We start from the raw sequence: 21,348 nt of genomic DNA, 5'->3' as shown, positions 1-21,348 counted from the left end.
GTCGGAATGTTGTCATGGTTAACTTGTATCTCTGTTCAGTTTTATACTAATTAATCCCAGCACCTGGCTGGCTATAACAATTGTCTTTAAAATTCCCCGCATACAGAGAAACCATTCCAGGCTTTTATTTCTGATTGATGTCCAAGCAGAACATTTTGTTCTGATTTACAATCGTGTGATTTATTTCCACTTGTTGGACTTGCTGCCCATGACTAAAGAAACCCAGGCGCACTCGGTTATTTACAGGTTAGTTACCTCTGCAGCTGACAATGTTTCTGATAAAATTATAGGGGGAGGTTTTCTGTTTACCCCGTAGTATTATCAAATAAATCGGTTGGACTAAAACCTGGTGTTGTCAGACTTTTTACCCCATAGGTAGTCATGGTGTGGAGGTGCCAGCATTGAACTGAAGTAAACACAGTAAGGAGTCTCACAACACCAGGTTAAAGTCCAACAGGTTTATCTGGTAGTAAACACCACTAGCTTTCGGAACGCTCACCTGACGAAGGAACAGCGCTCTGAAAGCTAGTGGCATTTGCTACAAATAAATCTGTTGGACTTTAACCTGGTTTTGTGAGATTTCTTACTGTGTTTACCCACAGGAAGCTGCAACAATTTACATTCAGGCATTGTCTTTCAAATCACACAATATCCCTCGGCATCTCACAGGAGCAATGATCAGGCTGGCACTAAAGCATGAGAGAGAGGCGAAGTGCTGGAAAGGCTTAGGAGCTGGGGGAGGTTACAGGGATAGGGAGGATTTAGGTCTGAAGACTGTTATAGGGATAGGGAGGGGTGTAGGGAATAGAAGAAGTTACAGGAATAAGGAGGGGGTGTAGGGATCAGAGGAAGTTACAGGGAAAGGGAGGGTTGTTGGGGCTGGAGAAGATTACAGAGTAAAAAGTCTGACAACACCAGGTTTTAGTCCAACCTATTTATTTGATAATATACTCGCAAGCTTTCGGGGTTAGCCCCTTCGTCAGGTGAACCTTCGTCAGATTACAGAAACAGAGAGGCGGATTAGGGGGCTGGAGAAGGTTACATAAATCGGGAGGATTTAGGGGTTGGAGGAGGTTACAGTGAAAGAAAGGGCTGGAAGAGGTTACAGAGATAGGAAAGGGTGCAGGGACTAGAGAAGGTTACAGAGGTAGAGGGAGGGTTGTAGGGGCTGGAGGAGGTTACAGGGATAGGGAGGGTTGCAGGCACTGGAGGAGGTTACAGAGCTAGCAAGGGGTATGGAGGGAGTGAAGGAGATTACAGAGATAGGGAGGGTTTAGGAGCTGGAGGACGTTACAGGGATAGGGAGGGGTGTAGGGGGCTGGAGAAGCTTACAGAAATAGGGAGGGTTTAGGGTTGGAGGAGGTTACAGAGAAAGGAAGGGGTGTAAGGGCTAAAGGAGGTTACAGAGATAGAAAAGGGTGTAGGGACTTCAGGAGGTTATAGGGATAGGGAAGGTTGTAGGGGCTGAAAGATATTACAAGGATAGGGAGGGACTAGAGGAAGTTACAGAGAAAGGGAGGGTTGTAGAGGCTGAAGGACATTATAGAGAGGCTGAAGGACAGTGATAAGGGGCGGTGTAAGAGCTGGACGAGGATGCAGGGAAAGAGAATGACAAGGACATGGAGAGATTTATAGATGTAGGTGAAAAATCTAAGGCTGAAGTACTTTTGAACCAAGAGCCTGTGTAGGTCAGCGAGTAAAAAGTCTGACAACACCAGGTTTTAGTCCAACCTATTTATTTGATAATATACTCGCAAGCTTTCGGGTTAGCCCCTTCGTCAGGTGAATGGAGAGTTCTGGCCTCAGACAGAGCATTAGGTCAGCGAGTACAAGGGTGATGGGTACGAGTTTAGGGTAATATTTATTTGTATGTAAGTTGAGACTGGAGATAACAAACATTTGCTTCTGCTGATGCACTGGGGAGGCTTTATATCCAGAGTTGTTTGGGTCGGGGAATTTTGCAGGTTTTGAATGTGATCCATTCATGTGTAATCTTCATGAGTAACAGGATACAAGAGGGAGATGGGCTTGTGTTCTGACTGTGTTCAGGGAAGGTCCAACACCAGAAAAGGGCTGAGAAAAGTCCATTCAACCGATTGAGTCTTTTCTCTGCACACAGCTTTGACAGTTTGCTCTGAGCTACTGGTTTCTGAGGGAGGGACAACTAAGAATAATGTTCCAGACAGCGAAGCGATGACAGGGATTGGTCCCCTTTTTTCCGAACTCTTGACTGATCAAGGACAGAGTGTTAGAAAAAGATTAATCTGAGTATTGTAACTGCCAGGGACTGACATATGACAGGTTTTCTAGTAAGCTTGAGTATATTCACAGCTACACTCACGGTGGCACAGTGGTTTGCACTGCTGCCTCACAGCTCCGGGGACCTGGGTTCAATTCTAGCCTTGGGTGACTGAGTGGAGTTTGCACATTCTCCCTGTGTCTGCGTAGATTTCCCCCAGTTTCCTTCCACAGTGCAAAGACGTGCTGATTAGGGTTCGTTGGCCGTGTTAAATTCTCCCTCAATGTACCTGAACAGGTGCCGGAGTGTGATGACTGGGGGATTTTCATAGTAACTTCATGGTAACAATTAATGTAAGCCTACTTGTGAACTAAAAAACTTTAAACTCATTGATACAGGTGCACATACACTCAAGAAAAGGTTGTTTATACAGAGACAGTGTGTGTTTTAGGATTTTGAGAATTTTCTGTTATACTTTATTTTCCCTAGGGTGAAGATTTGAATTGTCCGCTGAGGATAAGGGTTTAGAGCTTTAGGGAGATGGAATTAATGTTGTTCAGAGCAGCGATTTCCTTTGTCGCACTTCAGACACAGTGCAGTAACAAAGTCCTGCAGTGAATTCATGGCACAGTGAGTTCCTCATGGAGAGAGTCTGTACAAGTCTCTGCATGCTGGTGTTTTGTAGGCAGGGACATTATCCGTCACTGGTCCGGAAGTTTCTATCGTATCTGCTCAGAGTGTGGTTTATTAAATAAACATCAAAATAAGCTGTCATGTGACCAGAGCCTCTCTTTCCATTATCCCGATAAATAATTTCTGATGGTTGGGGCTTTCGTCAGGTGATGGAGTTTATAAGTTCATAAATTCATAAGATATAGGGGCAGAGTTAGGCCATTCGGCCCTTCAAGGCCGCCCCACCATTCAATCATGGCTGAGATGTTCCTCATCCCCATTTTCCTGCCTTCTCCCTGAAACCCATTAGCGATTAAAAATCTGTCTCACTCTTCCTTAAATTTACTCAGTGTTCCAGCATCTGGTAGCAAATTCCAGGTTTGTGAATCACTCATCTACATACTCGGAATAACATTTTCACACTCAGCTTCTGGACTTCAACTTTGGAGTCAAGGAATCTGGAAACAGTGAAGCTAATCTTTCTAATTCGGTGGAGAAGTGTATGCAGCCACTAACCACAGAAAGAGTCATTTCCATTTTAATGCCTTTGTCACGATGTGGAGATTAACTGAGGGTGGCACAGTGGTTCGCACTGCTGTCTCACAGCACCAGGGACACAGATTTAACTCTAGCCTTGGGTCACTGTCTGTGTGGAGTTTGCATGTTCTCCCCATGTCTGCGTGGGTTTCCTCCAGGTGCTGCGGTTTCCTCCCACAGCCCAAAGATGTGCAGATTAGATTGATTGGCCACGCTAAAATGTCCCTCAGTGTCCCAAGATGTGCTGCGTAGGTGGATTGGCCATTTTGAATGTCTGGAGTTGCGGGGATAGGGTGGGGGAGGGGGCCTAGGAAGATACTCTGTCAGGGAGTCATTGCAGACATGATGGGCTGAATGGCCTCCTTCTGCGCTCTATGATTCAACAAACTCAGGTTCCTTGCAGTTCCAGGTGTATTGGCAGAAAAGAAGAGGTCACCTGCTCTCTCAACTCCAATTTGTTCCGTAGATCAAGGCCCATTTTGGGTTTATCCTTCATTTTGTGAGCAAGACAATAACCACACAGAAAGATAACTCTCTGAAATCCTCTGTGACCTCAACATAATGAACCTATCCTGAAACAATACCTATCAATGGAATTCCACCGCTGAATCCCAGTAGCACAACGCCTGTATTTGGTCAGGAATTTCATTACTTATTCTCATCTTCGTTCAAAATGACAATAACCGATAGCTGAACAATCAAATCTTAAATAAGAGCATCATTTCCTGTTTTGAGACCACAAGAAATAGGAGCAGGAGTAGGCCATTCAGCCCCTCAAGCCTGCTCTGCCTTCAATGGGATCTGGCTGATCCGCCATGTCTGATTCTGTCACTTTTTACCAAGTGCTCTGCTATAAAATCTTTGATAATGGATTCTAGAATTTACCCTGTTACTGACCTCAGGCTGACTGGTCAATAATTCTTTCTTTACTCTCTATCTCCCTTTTTAAATATTGGAGTGACATTCGCTACCCTCCAATCCATAGAAATTGTTCCTACGGAATCCTGGAAGATGATCACCAATGTATCCACTATTTCCAAAGCCACTTCCTTAAGTATTCTGGGATGTAGATTTTCAGGCCCTGGGGATTTATTCACCTTCAATCCCATCAATTTCCCAACACCATTTCTCTATAATATTGACTTCCTCAGTTCCTCCATCTCACCGAACCCTCAGTTTCCCTCGGCCGAACAGAAACCCGGTGAGAATCACTGCTGATCTCCACAAATGGAAACTAAGGCTGATGGCGGTGCAGCGGGGGCAGGAGGAGAGGGGATTGGAGGCTATTGAAGCCCGCAGGTGGTCGGGGACACGGCCCAGACACTGCCCATCTGGCAGTACCAACCTGACACTTTAACAGTGCCCACGTGGTAACACCAGGACACCAGGGCACTGCCAGGTGCGCACTTAGAATCCCTACAGTGCAAAAGGGGCCCATCGAGTCTACACTGACTCTTATCCAAGCTTACCCTATAACCCCACATATTTATCCTGCCAGTCCCCCAAACCTAGATATCTTGGAACACTACAGGGCAATTTAGGATGGCCAATCCACCTAACCTACACATCTTTGGACTGTAGGGGATAGAATATAAAAGTAGGGAGGTCTTGCTGCAACTGTACAGGGCACTGGTGAGGCCGCAGCTGGAGTACTGTGTGCAGTTTTGGTTGCCGCACTTGCGGAAGGATATAATGGCCTTGGAGGGAGTGCAGAGAAGGTTCACGAGGTTGATACTGGAGATGAGGGGGTTGGACTATGAAGAGAGATTGAATAGACTGGGTCTGTACTCGTTAGAGTTTAGAAGGCTGAGGGGGATCTTATAGAGACGTATAAAATAACGAAGGGGATGGATAGAGTAGAGGTAGAGAGATTCTTCCCACTTAGAAAGGATAGCAGGACTAGAGGGCACAGCCTCAAGGTAAGGGGGGGGCAGTTTAGATCAGAGTTGAGGACGAACTTCTTCACTCAAAGGGTGGTGAATCTCTGGAATTCTCTGCCCGTTGATGTGGTGGAGGCTACCTCGCTAAATATATTTAAGTCACAGGTAGATAGGTTTCTGATAGACAAGGGAATTAAGGGTTATGGGGAGAAAGCGGGAAAGTGGAACTGATCCACTTCAGATCAGCCATGATCTTATTGAATGGCGGGGCAGGCTCGAAGGGTTAGATGGCCTACTCCTGCTCCTATTTCTTATGTTCTTATGTAGGAGGAATGATGTGGAGATGAACAGCCACTGGGACCAAATTTGCACCTCAATATGCCAACATTTTCATGCACAGGTTTGAACAAGACTTCTTCACTGCACAGAATCTTCAACCAATGCTATACACTAGATCCATCGATGACATTTTCTTCCTTTGGACTGATGGTGAACAATCACTGAAACAACTATATGATGATATCAACAAGTTCCATCCCACCATCAGACTCACCATGGACTAGTCTCCGGAATCGGTTACATTCTTGGACACACGCATCTCCATCAAGGACGGTCACCTCAGCACCTCACTGTACCGCAAGCCCACGGATAACCTCACAATGCTCCACTTCTCCAGCTTCCATCCTAAACATGTTAAAGAAGCCATCCCCTACGGACAAGCCCTCCATATTCACAGAATCTGCTCAGATGAGGAGGATCGTGACAGACACCTCCAGACGCTGAAAGATGCCCTCTTAAGAACAGGATATGGTGCTTGACTCTTCGATTGACAGTTCCGACGCGCCACAGCGAAAAACCGCACCGACCTCCTCAGAAGACAAACACAGGACACAGCGGACAGAGTACCCTTCGTTGTCCAGTACTTCCCCGGAGCGGAGAAGCTACAACACCTTCTCCGGAGTCTTTAACATGTCATTGATGAAGACGAACATCTCACCAAGGCCATCCCCACACCCCCACTTCTTGCCTTCAAACAACTGCACAACCTCAAACAGACCATTGTTCGCAGCAAACTACCCAGCCTTCAGGAGAACAGTGACCACAACACCATACAATCCTGCCACAGCAACCTCTGCAAGACATGCCGGATCATCGACATGGATGCCATCATCTCACATACCATCCACCAGGTACACGGTACATACTGTTGCAACTCGGCCAACATTGTCTACCTGATACGCCGAAGGAAAGGATGTCCCAAGGCATGGTACATTGGGAAGACCATGAACACCATACGACAATCACCAGCCAACAGTGTTCTCTTCCTGTCGGCAAACACTTCAGCACTCATGGACATTCGGCCTCTGATCTGCAGGTAAGCATTCTCCAAGGCGGCCTTCACGACACACGACAGCGCAGAGTCACTGAGCAGAGACTGATAGCCAAGTTCCACACACATGAGGTCAGCCTCAAACGGGATCTTGGGTTCATGTCCCACTATCTGTAACCCCCGTGACTTGCCTGAACTTGCAAAATCTCACTAACTGTCCTGTCTGGAAACAATACACATCTCTGTAACCTGTGCTTAAAGCTCTCTCCACTCACATTGTCTGTGAATTAAGAATTGATTAGCTGTAAAGACTCACATTCCAGTCACTATGCGTGTAAATTGAGTTTGTGTCTTTGTGCCCTGTTTATGATCAGAACTCCCAGCCACCTGACGAAGGGACAGTGTGTTCCGAAAGCTTGGGGCATTTGCTACAAATAAACTTGTTGGACTTTAAGCTGGTGTTGTGAGATTTCTTTCTGTAGGAGGAAACCAGAGAGCTGGAGGAAACCTATGCAGACACAGGGTCTGGGGCAGAGCAAAGGAGGTGAGGCCTGAGGGGATGGGTTGATGTGGGTGTGGCTTATGGGGGGGGGTGACAAAGGGTGGGGCATGAAAGGGATTACAAAGGGATCTCCATCGCCCCAATGCCTGTGGTCCTTTTTGGGGAGGGGGGTGGGGAAACATGCCTTGCAATGGAAGAGGAGGCGGGCAGTTGAGTTCCCAATTTCTGTGGGGGGAGGGAGGGGGCAGTCAATTTTGGTTTGAAGGCGGGTTTGCTGGTGTGTTGAAGCCCTGCCCCTCTCAGATCCGGTACAAAACTCACCCCTCTCCCAAAAATTGACAAAGTGTCTGTCATTTTTCTCACCACGAGCCATTTGTTGGGAATATTGACCCCCCTCCCCCCTGCAATGTCTCCTGAGGATCAGCTTGGGCTGTGGATCATTAGTCCAGGAAGATAACCATCAGTAAACCCTATCCCTCACACTCCCTCTGACTCTCACATAAACAATGTTGGTACAATTACAAGATTTCACCAAATTAAGGCATTGACTTTGCTCAGCGCCTGCTCGTCCTCAGACAGCAGTGTAAGGCAGCCAAGTGTAACAAAGGGTTTAGTTTTACTCTTTCTCAGCAGAGTGGAAAAGTGCTCTGACCTCGCATTTACGCAGCAAAGCTCTCAGCAGAATTCTACTGGGCAGCTTTTTCAAGGCCGCAGAATCTGTGTTTATTTTTTGTGGAATTCTGGGCAGCCCGTTCGGGAGCGTGCCGCTGCTGCCAATAAATTCTCCCGAAACTGCTGCCCCTTCTCATTATTTACAAAATACTGCGGAATGAGAATATAACTTGTTGGACGCACAGTCCAGGGGGTGTGGCTGCATCGTGACGGATGGGGAGATTAGGGATGACTGAGTTCCTCTGGAGATTTGTCCAAAGGAATTGTGGGAACGTATCCAGTAATTCCCAGAAACACTTCCCGGCAGTTGCCACACACTGAAGGCATTCCTCCTCTGAGTACACTTTAACCCTTTTCTCCAGCCTGCCTGACATCAGTGATTCATGTTGAAATCAGTTGGCATTGTCCAAAGCCACTCCTTTTCCTGTGTACGGACAGTGTGTCTACTCCGAGTGCACTTCCTTCTCCTAATATGGGCATTCGTGAATCTTGTGGCATTTTTCATGTTTATATTCAGTATCATTCAACAACAACAATAACCTGCATTTATTTGGCACCATTAACATCATTCACAGGAACATTGTAAAACAATAACAACTCGGGGTGGCACGGTGACGCAGTGGTTAGCACTGCTGCCTCAGAGCGCCAGGGACCAGGGTTCAATTCCAGTCTCGGGTCACTGTCTGTGTGGAGCTTGCAGGCTCTCCCCGTGTCTGCGTGGGTTTCCTCTGGGTGCTCCGGTTTCCTCCCACAGTCCAAAGATGTGCAGTTGAGGTGGATTGGCCATGTTAAATTGACCCTTAATGTCGGGGGGATTAACAGGGTAAATACGTAGGTCATTGGGTAGGGATCGGATGGATTGTTGTTGGTACAGGCCCGATGGGCCAAATGGCCTCATTCTGCACTGTAGGGATTCTATGATTCTATGAATAAGACACCGTGACCTCAGTATGTTTAATGGGAGACATGGTGGCACAGTGGTTGGCACTGCAGCCTCACAGCGCCAGGGACCTAGATTCAATTCCAGCCTCGGATATCTGTTTGTGTGGACGTTTACACGTTCTCCCCATTTCTGCATGGGTTTCCTCTGGATACTGCAGTTTCCTCCCACAGTTCAAAGATGTGCAGGTTAGGTGAATTGGCTGTGTGAAATTGACCCGAGTATCAGTGGGATCAACACTGTAAATATGTGGAGTTACAGGGATAGGGTCAGGTGGGGATTGTTGTCAGCGTAGACCTGATGGGCCAAATGGCCTCTTTCTGCACTGTAGGGATTCTGTGGAAACAAAACGCCGACAGCTACATTGGGCACAGTATTCCAGCTCTTCTTGCCAGCGGGATATTGTGGTCTCACCAGCAGTGCACCCACCCTGCAGGGGACTTGGAATGCATTCAATGGGAATCCCATTGAAAGTGGTGGGACCTGACAATCCCGTCACTGGCCAATGGCGCACCACCTTCCACTGCCGAGAAAAACTCCGCAGGGGGTCCTGAGAATTCCAGCTATGGTGATCGCCAGCATGGTCAAAGGGACGGGTTTTAAGGAGAGTCTTAAAGGAGGGAACTGAAGAGGAGGGTGTGTGGAGGGATGTCGGGAGGGAACTACAGAATTGGAAATGTTGCGGGAGGATGAAGAAGTGGAGGGTCTTGGAGTTGGTTGAGGCAAAGAAGGGAAAGGAAAACAAGGATAGGAATTTTAACAGCAGTGGTTGAAATTTTACCGGCATGCCCGTCCCGATGCCAGGGGTGGGCGAGGCTCGGAGAACAATGTTCTCTGTTGGCATCGGATGGGATCGTACGAACCTCGGCTGGATGTGTGGGTAATATTCCGCCCACTGACCAGGAGTGCTGGTGGGTCATAAAACACTGAGCTAATAAGGGAATGGACTTGCTGCGAGTGAAGACAAGGGCAGCAGAGCTTTAGATGAGCTCTAACTTACTGAGGATAGAATGTGGGGGAGAGGTCAGGAGAGCAAATGTGAAACTTCCCCTCGTACCTGGCTGTGGGGTAGGTGTTGGCGGCGGGGAGGACTGGGGGAGGGTGGGATGGGAATAGATGGCTGAATATTTGAATTATAACTCCGATTGGCATTGCTCAAACTTGGAAAAGGATTGCCGTGACTCTGGCATGACCACAAACAGAGCAACAATTGGTGACTTTTATGGACACTGGGATTGAAATGGATCAGAAAAGAAAATAATACTATTTTGGAACCACGAAATAAATAGGTAACTAATTCTATTGAAATTCTTTAGCATAAAGTAGCCTGTTTCAGGGAAAGACAAACTACCAATTCTCTGAAACAGCCCATTTATAATGACTTTATAATGTGGATAAATTAGATATTTCACGTACGTTGTTATATTGTCTGTAGCATCATATCTTCCTTGTTAAAGGGAGGATTGCTGCACATCATGGAAACGTTGAGTAACCAGTAGGAATGGGAGACGGGAAGGACAAGAGTGACATCATGAGCCCTGGCAATGTTCAAGTTTCTGAAGGTTGCAGCAAGGCCAAGAATTCCCCTGTCTGGAAGCACGGCTTAAATGATGAGAAAAGAAGGAATAACATCCAGGAAAATAAAAGCAAATTCCCACGGAAGCTGGAATCTGAAACAAAAATAGAAAATGCTGGAAAATCTCAGCGACTCTGAATGGGTCAGTGGAGAGAATCAGAGCTAATGTTTTGGATCTGGGTGACCAAGGGTCAGACAAAGGCTAATCCAGACTCGAAATGTGAGCAGACGTCAATGAAAAGATAACTTGAAGTTTGAAAAATAGACGCATTTCCATAACGCCTTTCACAGCCATATGCCATCTCAAAACATTTCACGGCCAATGATGTTCTTTTAAAGTGTGGATAGAGTTGAAATGTAGGAAACACTGACTAATTCACACAGTAAAATCCCACAGACAATAATGTGATAGTGAGTAAATTAAGGGATAAATAATGACCAGAATGTCTGTGCATACTCCCTTGATCTTTTTAAAGCTTATTTATCTGTGTCACAAGTAGGCTTACATTCACACTGCAATGAAGTTACTGTGAAAATTCCCTAGCCGCCACACTCTGGCACCTGTTCGGATTACACTGAGGGAAAATTTAGCATGGTCAATATACCAAACCAGTACGTCTTTCGGACTATGGGAGGAGATCAGAGCACCTGGAGGAGACTCACACAGATGCAGGAAGAACATGTGGACTCCACACAGACAGTGACCCAAGCTGGGATTCAAAACCAGGTCCCTGGCGCTGTGAGACATCAGTGTTAACCACTGTGCCACCATACTGCCCTGTATTCTTTGATACAGTTCCATGGCTCACTCATGTTCCATCTGCAGGGGGCAGATAGGGCCTCAGTTTGACGTCACATCTGAAGGCCAACACTCCCCAGTGGTGCAGTGCCGCCCTCTTCCCCCACCTGCCCCGTGCTGTACTGGAGTGGGACGAGAACCCTGAACTCTCAGACTAAGTGCTACCAATTGAACCACGATTGACCCAAAGGAAAGGGTAAGCTCACTTTTATACATAAGCTAAAAGGGTTATTTTGTTTAAGTTCATTGCATGATTTCCATCATAGAATGATAGAACGTGTACAGAACAGGATGAGGCCACTTATTCCTTTGTATCTGCGATGGTAATGTGGCGTGTAATCGACGGGTGAAAATATACCCATACGTGTGAAATTGTTACACTGAATAACTCCTCATGTTTCTGACAAGTCAGGCAAGATTACACTCGTCTCAAACTTGGGTTTGTGCAGCTTTTTAAATCTGAATGTCAGTACAAAATGTTTGGAATGTTTCACAGGATTTAGTATTATCACTGAAGGGCAGTTGGACAGGAAGTTGTTGTGAGCGTATAGAGCTCTGTTTTCCCCAATAGGAGACAAATGCAGAGCTGCCGGTATAACTTCAGTCTGCTGACCCTAAATGGCCATAAACTGGTGCCAAATCACACGGGTAATTTTATTAAAATTCCTCTGTGGGGTGTTGGCATCACTTCTACCTTCTTCCGTCAGGAAAAAGATACAAAAGTCTGAGGTCACGTACAACCGACTCAAGAACAGCTTCTTCCTTGCTGTGATTGGACTTTAGGATGGGCTACTCAGCATTAAGTTAATCTTCCTCAATACCCGAGTTGTGACTGTAACACTACATTCTGTACTCTCTCCATTCCTTCTATGAACAGTATGCTTTGTCTGTATAGCGCAAGAAACAATACTTTTCACTTTATGTTTATACATGTGACAATAACAAATCAAATCAAATCCAAATAAATTCTGGCCTTGGGTCACTGTCAGTGTGGAGTCTGCACATTCTCCCCGTGTCTGCTTGGGTTTATCCGGGTGCTCCGGCTTCCTCCCACAGTCCAAAGATGTGCAGGTTAGGTGGACTGGTCATGCTAAATTGCCCCTTAGTGTCCAAAATGATGTAGGTTAGGGGAAATCATGCATGGTAAATGCACAGGGCCACGGGGATAACGTGAGGAGTGGGGCTGGGGGTGATGCTCCTTCGCACAGTCAGTGCAGACTGGATAGACCAAGTGGACTCCTCACTGTAGGGATTCTATGGATTCAGTGGAATCTTGATGAGCTCGTGCAGTGCATCTCATACACGGTACACATGGCTGCTGTTGGTGGTGGAGGAAATTCATGTTGAAGGTGGTGAATAGGGTGTCAATCAAGCGGGGCTGCTTTGTCCTTGATGGCATCAAACTTCTTGAGTGTTGTTGGAGCTGCATCCATCCAGGCAATTGGAGAGTATTCCATCACACTCCTGACTTGTGCCTTGTAGACAGTGGACAGGCTTTGCCACAGAACTCCTAGCCTCTGACCTACGCCTGTATTTACAGTATTTATATGGCTGCTCCAGTTACTTTCTGGTTAAGTTAACCCTCAGCGTGTTGATAGTGGGGCAGGGAGGGGATTCAGCGATGACCATGCCATTGAATGTCAAGGGGTGATGGGTAGATTCCCTCTTGCTGGAGATGGTCGTTGCTTGTTACTTGTCATTTGTCAGCCCAAGCCTGGATATTGTCCAGATCTTGCTGTATTTGAACATGGACTGCTTCAGTATCGGAGGAGTCATGAATAATTTTGAACGTTGTGCGATCTTCGGCAAACACCCCACTTCCGACTTTACGATGGAGGGAAGGTTATTGGTGAAGCAGGTTGGGCCTGAGGAACTCCTGTAGAGATGTCCTGGAACTGAGATGACTGACCCTCCAATCACACCTTCCTTTGTGCTAGATTTGATTCCAGAAAATGGAGATTTCCATTGACTGCAATTTTGCTAGGGTCTCTTTAATGCCACATTTGGTCAAATGCGGCTTTGATATTAAGGGCTGTCACTCTCACCTCACCTCTGGAATTCAGCTCTTTTGTCCATGTTTGAACCAAGGCTGTAATGAGGTCAGGAGCTGAGTGACCCCCTGGCAAAACCCAAACTGGGCATCACTGAGCAGGTTATTGCTGAGCAGGTGCTGTTTGACAGCGCTGTCAATGACCCCTTCCATCACTTTACTGATGATCGAGAGTAGACTGATTGGACAGTAATTGGCCGGTTGGATATGTCCTGCTTTTTGTGTACAGGACATACCTGGGCAATTTTCCACACTGTCGGGTAGATGCCAGTGTTGTAACTGTACTGGAAGAGCTTGGCTAGGGGAGCGGCAAGTTCTTGAGCACAAGTCTCAGTACTATTGCCAGAATGTTATCAGGGCCCATTCCCTTTGCAGCATCCAGTGTCTTCAGTCATTTTTTGATATCACATGGAGTGAATCGAATTGATTGAAGACTGGCATCGTGATACTGGAAACACCAGGAGGAAGCCGAGATGGATCATCCACTTGGCACTTCTGGCTGAAGATTGTTGCCAATGTTTCAGCCTCATATTTAGCACAAACGTGCTGGGCCCCTCCATCATTGAGGATGGGGATATTTGTGAAGCCTCCCCCTCCAGTGAGTTAATTGTCCACCACCATTCACAGCTGGATATGGCAGGACTGCAGAACTTCGATCTGATCCATCCAGTTGTGGGATCACTTAGGACTACTTGCTTGCCAACCAATATTAGCAACAAGCAATAGACAGAACCCACACGAACCCACACGATGTCCCACACGGATGCCCAGTCTTGAGTTGCTAGATCTGTTTGGAATCTATCTTAATTAGCATGGTGATAGAGCCACACAGCACGATTGAGCTAATTTTCAATGTGAAAATGGGACTTTGTGTCCAGAGGCTGAGCGCTGATCACTCCCCTCGATACTGTAATGGACAGATGCATCTGTGACAGTAGATTGGTGAGGATGAGGTTGAGTAAGTTCTTCCCCTTTTTGGCTCCTTTACCCCAGCTGCAGTCCCAGTCTAGCAGCTTTGCCCTTTACAACCTGGTCAATTTGGTCTGTGGCGGTGCTGCTGAGTTACTCTTGGACATTGAAGTCTTCACCCAGGATACATTCTGTGCCCTTGGCACCCTCAGTGCTTCCTCCAAGTGGCATCCAACATGGAGGGTTACTGATTCATGCCATGAGGTAGCCAGCAGCAAGTTTCCTTGTCTACTCCTGGTCCCTTTTCTTAGTAACGGCATTACACCCCACCCCCAGTATCAATCTCTTAAGAGGATTTACTAGAATATGTTTGGAATGTGTTTATGGTGCTTAATAATCTTTAACTAAAGTCTTTGTGACTTTCTAGAAATTACAGCTTCACTAACCCCCAGACAGCAAAATCAGTGCTTTTAACATCGGTTTTGATTTTTTTTTCTGACTGCAGGAGTTCCGATAGTTACTGGGAAGGGTTTATCATTTCAGCAATTTTGCTTCCCACCTGTTAAATGCATCAAGTGACCTGTAGGAAAATAATTGCGTAACCTACACAAAGTAATGAGCTGAACTCTGTTTAATGTCTAGTTATTGGGGGCCAATTAATGTTCCAGTTAGTTCTGCTCTTTAAACAAATTAATCTTATTTGTCAAATTCCCTGACAGTCATGAAATGAAAAGTAGAGATTAAGTCTAAGATGTTCACCAGTGTTTCCATGGCGATGGTATCACATGAAGAAAAACAATCTTCTAAACTCAGATGGTAACATGAAATATAGGTACACCCACAGTGCTGTTAGGGAGGGAGCTCCAGGAATTTATCCAGCAACAGTGAGGAAACAGTGATGTATTTCCAAGTCAGGATGGTGAGTGACTTGGAGGGGAACTTGCAGATGGTGGTGTTCCCATGTATCCTCCCCACTTTCCTTCTAGGTGGCAGAGGTTGTGGGTTGGAAATGATGTCTGAGATGCCTTGGTGAGTTGTTGCAGTGCATCTTGTAGATAGTACACACGGCTGCTACTGTGCGTTGGTGGTGGAGGGAGTGAATATTTGTGGATGGGGTGCCAATCAAGTGGGCTGCTCTATCCTGGATGGTGTTGAGCTTCTTCAGTATTGTTGGAGCTGCACCCATCCAGTCAAGCAGAGAGTATTTCATCACACTCCTGACTTGTGCCTCAGAGAATCAGGAGGTGGGTTTATCGTTGCAGAATTCTCAGTTCAGTTTCTGGTCAATAGTAATCCCCAGGATGTTGATGGTGTGGGATTCAGCGATGGTAATGCCATTTAGTGTCAAAGAGTGATGTTAGATCCTCTCTTCTTGGAGACAGTCATCTCCTGGCACTTGTGAGGTGTGATTCTTGCTTGCCACTTGTCAGCCTAAGCCTGGATATTCTCCAGGTCTTGTTGCATTTGGATATGGACTGCTTCAGCATCTGAGGAGTTGCGAATGGTGCTGAACATTGTGCAGTCATCGGTGAGTGTCCCCTTTTCTGACTTTATGATGGATGAAAGATCATTGATGAAGCTGCTGAAGATGGTTGGGCCCAGGACACTCTCCTGTGAGATTCCTGCAGAGATTATTGATCCCTCCTGTCAGGTCATCCAGACTCAAAATGTTGGCTCTATTCTCTCTCCACAGATGCTGTCGGACCAGCTGAGATTTTCCAGCATTTTCTGTTCTGACTTCAGCTAAATTGCTCAACCTACTTTGTTAAAATCTTAAACAAGTTCCCTCTGGCAACCTTGGGTTTTAATTCTGCATTTTCTTTTATTCATTCATGGGATGTGGGTGTCATTGAATTGCCCAAGCATTTATTGCCCATTCCTAATTGCCCTTAAAGGTGATGGTGGGTTGCCTCTTAAATCGCTGCAGTCCATGTGGAATGTAGGTACTCCACTTGGATGTTAGGAAGGGAGTTCTAGGATTTTGACCCAGTGACAGTGAAGGAGCATGGATATAATTCTAAGTCAGGATGGTGAGTGACTTGGAAAGAGCTTGCAGGTGGTCCCATAAGTCTGCTGCCTGTGTCCTTTTAGATGGTAGTGATTGTGGGTTTGGAAAATTAAGTATATGCTAGAGGTTTGTTCAAATTGCTTTCTATAGCCGCACTCCTCCCTATCTCTGTAACCTCTCCCAACTCCACAACCCTCTGTGCATTCTTCTAATTCTGACCTTTTGAGCTTCCTTGTTTTAACCCCTCCACTGTTGACAGCCATTTCTTCAGCCGCCTGGGCTGCCTCAGCCTCTCCATCTCTCCACCTCCCACTCCTTTTAGATGCTTCTTAAACCTACTGCTTTGACCCTATCCCAATGGACCAGAATCTGCCGTCAAAATAATGATGAGGCGATTGGTTCTTGCTGTTATTTCTGCAGCAACTTCATTAGAGGAATGAATCGGAACACAGCCCTGCCGTTTGCCTCACCATCGAAATGCCCAGCATGAAGTTGTTGTACTTGCTTTGTACACACAAACTAAACTCAGTATAGAATGTTAATCTTGTCTATTTCCATCTATTGACAGTGTGATACATAAAATTATAAATAGTACCACACTGAGGTTATTCAGTCCACTGGGTCCGTGTCAACTCTTTCAAAGACCAATTCAGGTAGCTCCGCTATCCTGTTCCTTCCCAGTATCCAAATCCTGTGAAGCTGGTGATTTAATCTCTGCCTCGCACTCTACCAGGCAGCATGTTCCAAATCTGAACCACTCCATGTTTCTCCTCATGTCTCTAATTCCTTTGCCAATCTCTTTAAATCTGTGTCTTTTCGGCATTGACCTTTAAGCCTTTGGAACAATTTCTCTTTATTCTGTATTAAATGCTTTACCATTTTAAATACACAAATGTGTCTGCTCTGAGTAGGGCTTGAACCTTGGTGAGTCCCCCACTGTCCTGGAGTTTACCATTGATCAGAAATTGAACTGTAAAAGCCATATAAATATTGTGCCTACAAAAGCAGGACAGAGGCGGGCAATCCTGTGGAGAGTAACTCACCTCCTGACTCCCCAAATCCTGTCCACCATCTACAAGGCACAAGTCAGGAGTGTGATGGAATACCCTCCATTTGCCTGGATGGGTGCAGCTCCAACAACACTCGAGACTATCCAGGACAAAGCATCCCGTTTCCACCAACCTAAACATTCACTGCCTCCACCACACATATTGTGACCTAGAATCATAGATTCAACAGCACAGAAGGAGGCCATTTGGTCCATCGGGTCTGCACTAAGTATCTTAACTAGGCCCTCTCCTCCATCTTATCCTCGCAACCTCGCACAATTACCATGGCTAATTCATCTAACCTACACATGTTGGTACACTAACGGACAATTTAGCATGGTCAATCCACCTAACCTGCACACCTTTGGACTGCGGGAGGAATCCGTGTACCAACCAACTCAAGAACAGCTTCTTCCCTGTTGCCATCAACCTTTTGAACGGACTTACCTTGCATTAAGTTGATCTTTCTCTACATCCTAGCTATGACTGTAACACTACATTCTGCACCCTCTCCTTTCCTTTTCTATGCACTGTATACTTTGTCTGTATAGCGCAAGAAACAATACTTTTCATATGAACTATAAAACCATAAGACATAGGAGCAGAATTAGGCCACTCGGCCCATCAATTCTGCTCTGCTATTCAATCATGGCTGGTCTTTTGCTCATCCCCATTCTCCTGCCTTTTCCCCATAACACCTGATCCCCTTATTAATCAAGAACCTATCTATCTCTGTCTTAAAGACACTCGATGACCTGGCCTCCACAGCCTTCTGCGGCAAAGAGTTCCACAGATTCACCACTCTCTGGCTGAAGAAATTCCTCCTCATTTTAAAAGATCATCCCTTGTAGCCTGAGCCCTCTGGTTCTAGTTTTAGTTCTAGTACTAATACATGTGAAAATAATAAATCAAATCAAATAACCAGTGCACCCAAAGGAAACCCATACAGACATGAGAAGAATGTGCAGGATCTTTACAGCGACCTCACACTGGAATCGAACCTGGGTCCCTGGTGCTGTGATGCAGCAGTATTAATCACTATGCCACCTTGCCTAGCTAAAAGTTTCTAGAAACAATAATTTGGGATTAAATAAATAGTTACCTGTGCCTGTATGGGGTTAATTAAGACAAGTCCGCAATTTGTTAAGGGAAAGTCATGTTTAACTAACCTGCTGCAGTTTTTTTTTTGAAGAGATGCCAGAAAAGGTTGATGAGGGTAATGCTTTTGGGGTACATGGACTTCCAAAAGGCACTCGACACAGTGTCACACAATATTTTCAGATACATCTCACCCAGTTCCAAAGAAAAATCCAGAGTTAAAAACGCAGCAATCGACAGAGAAAAAAGCTGTTTAAAAAGTTTGGTTTAAACTTGGGAACCACCCAGATAGTTCGGTTGGAAGAGGGGTGTTTTAAATCTGAACCTAGCCCGAAAGATCCTGTGAGGCCAGAGTAGGGGGGGTTTCCCTCCATTAAGCACACATTCCAGTCGCCCCTGTTCCTGCTCGGGGTTTAATGGTGATGTAGATATATTGTACAGTGACTGTTCATATCTAACTTTGACTTGCTCCTGTAACTTTCGAACTGTAAAGAGAATGCAGTGCGAGATAAATTTGAATACAGCAGCATTTGTTACAGAAGGTTGCTGCTTAGCTCTGGGGGATGGGAGCTCACTCTCTGCCAACACCATAGGGGACTTGCTCATTCTATCCTCAGCAAATGGGAATGTGGCAAGCCCATCACACACCTCTCTAACGTCACTCATTGATATCCAATCCCATTCAAATCACTGACACACAAAGAGCAGTTCCTTCTCCTGCCCCCCCTCCAGATTACATTGCAGGACAGAAGGACACAGAAGGAACTTACTACTGGGAGGCTGTTTTCCACCGAATACCAAGAACATTTTGTGTGAGGACTTATTACAGGCTCTAATTCCAGAAGGATTTGAACCAACGGCGAATCATCCAAGCCAGTTTTACTGAAACGTTTACTGCAATCAAAGGGGTTCCCCTCAGTGTGTGACAGCAGAATGGCCACAGAGAAGGTAAGGTTTACATTGCTAAACTGTACCCTGCCATCAGTCATTGAAAAGGAGGGGGTGGCTGGGATATTACAAAGAAACGTTAAACCAGTGCGAAGCTTTTACATTGCGGAAGAACATGGGACTTTTTAAAAAGAAGTGAGGTGGGATGTATCTCCCTTTTGAAACTTTTCAGTGTGTTCGAGGAGTTTACAGTTTATACGGAGAGTGAAGAACAGGGTAGACAGTTAGGAGAGGAGAGAGAATGATTGTATTTTTACTCAGAGAGAGAGAGAGCGGGGGGCGGGAGGGGGGAGGTATGTCAATATTACTCTCTGTCTGAAGGAGGAGAAATAATCACAAAGGATCATTGTCCTTCTGCCTTGGAAAGCATGTTTCCAAAACAGTGAGTGAAACAAATACCTACCTCAATCATCCAAAACGGAAAACAGGTTTCTAAAAAAAGAATTCCAAGCTTGAGGAAGACTTTAATTAGGATGGAAATCAGTGAAATTATTATCAGCAGAAGTTTTGATTCCTTGAGATGTTATCGAGTTGCCAAAAATGCAGTTTGGAGGGTGAGACTGCTTTATCAGATTAAAAAAGTCCAGGTTTTGTTGATTGTAAAACTCAGCACTCACTCCCTAAAGACCAGCAAAGCTAAAAACTACAGATTTTCAATGGATCAGTAAACAAGCTGGTAAGCAGCCCCAATATATTAAATATTTCTGGGTAAATTTCCATCAGGATTTAAATCCTAGATTATCAAGAAGGGAACTGGTTAAAACCTAACTGTTTACAATAGCAATCATTCTGACTAATAATGACTCCAGTTAATGTGTAAATACAATGCCTCAGATGTCAAAAACTAATCCCATAAATTAAAATGTCTAGTTCCTTTTAATATATTGACACAATTTGCTGAATAATTCACCATTATAATTCCACCAGCTCCTTTAGCCATCTATCCATCAGCAGCACTCACCTCCCCCCCCCCGCCCCCTCCGGGGTAAAACTCTTCCAGGCCGGATTAGAACCAATTCCAACAGTAACTTCCAGTGAAACTCCCACAGCGAATTTGTGTATTGGCCAAAAAGAAACAAATCATTTAACCTCCTGGTGGGGGAGAATTTCCTGATTCATTTCAGGGGGTGTGTTGCAACGCTTTAAACAAAAAGATTTATTCATTTATTCCAAGTAACTGTGACCGAATCGCTGGCTCCCTAAACTATTTCACACATTTCCATGCTGACCATGGACATCATAAACTCCACACAGAGAGCAGCCTTCTGAATTTCAGTGGGGTATTGGGATGTAACAGTTTAAAATCACATTTCTCTGTGAGGTGGGATGGTTCAGTCTTTGCCCAGTTACTGGGTATGACTGCGGGAAGAATGCAATGTGTACGTGAGCCGGTGAGCGTACAGAGATCCCACCTCAGTAGTCCCCAGACCACACATCGCTTCCTGGGAAAATGTTACTTTATGTTCTGTAACTTCTCTGTCTCCTTCTTAATGGTTAACACTTTATATCCCCATTATTCTCAAATCTGCTTGCTACTTATATTTTAAACACCAGTGTGTATCAACTTGTACATATGATTCATAGAATCCGACAGTGCAAAAAGAGGACATTCTGCCCATCGAGTCTGCACTGACTCACGAACAGAGTACCTTAACCAAGCCCTCTCCTCCGCCCTACACCTGTACTGCCACACATCTACCTGGCTAATCCACCTAACCTACACATCTGGGGCCCTAAGGGGCAATTTGAATGTGGCCATTCCACCTAACTCGCACATCTTTGGACTGTGGGAGGAAACCAGAGCAGCCAGAGAAAACCCACACAGACACGGGGAAAACTCCACACAGACAGTGACCCAAGGCTGGAATCGAACCCAGGTCCCTAGAGGATAGATCTGTTGTGTATTCACAAGAGATGTTGACTAATTAAGCTTTAATTTCCGCACTTAAAACGATTGTAATCATTTCCACTATGAATTCATTTTCTTATCTTGAGTAAGCAGAGCTGAAAGGGCGATGACTGGGTTAGATGGAGGGGAAGTGTGGTCGCTAAGTCATGTGAAAAGAATAAAACAGCTTAAATGCTTTCAGGGATCTGTTGCTGTGGCAACAATGAATATCATAAATTCTTAATCAGCAA

At 45.5% G+C, this 21,348-nt stretch overlaps 1 protein-coding gene across 1 annotated transcript in view; it reads left to right on the top strand.

The window, feature by feature from the left end:
- Window positions 1-18,953: 18,953 nt before the first annotated feature.
- Window positions 18,954-21,348, top strand: part of LOC145360168 (solute carrier family 2, facilitated glucose transporter member 1) — a 29,694-nt gene continuing 27,299 nt past the window's right edge. The window contains exon 1 of the mRNA XM_080215169.1: window positions 18,954-19,209. Coding sequence (XP_080071295.1) covers window positions 19,195-19,209 — 15 coding nt within the window. The 5' untranslated portion in view covers window positions 18,954-19,194. The remainder of the gene's footprint in view (window positions 19,210-21,348) is intronic.

This window comes from Carcharhinus amblyrhynchos, chromosome 30 (assembly GCF_965287045.1).
Source record: "Carcharhinus amblyrhynchos chromosome 30, sCarAmb.v2.hapA, whole genome shotgun sequence".
Classification (NCBI taxonomy): domain Eukaryota; kingdom Metazoa; phylum Chordata; class Chondrichthyes; order Carcharhiniformes; family Carcharhinidae; genus Carcharhinus; species Carcharhinus amblyrhynchos.
This window is presented reverse-complemented; position numbering and strand designations above follow the sequence as displayed.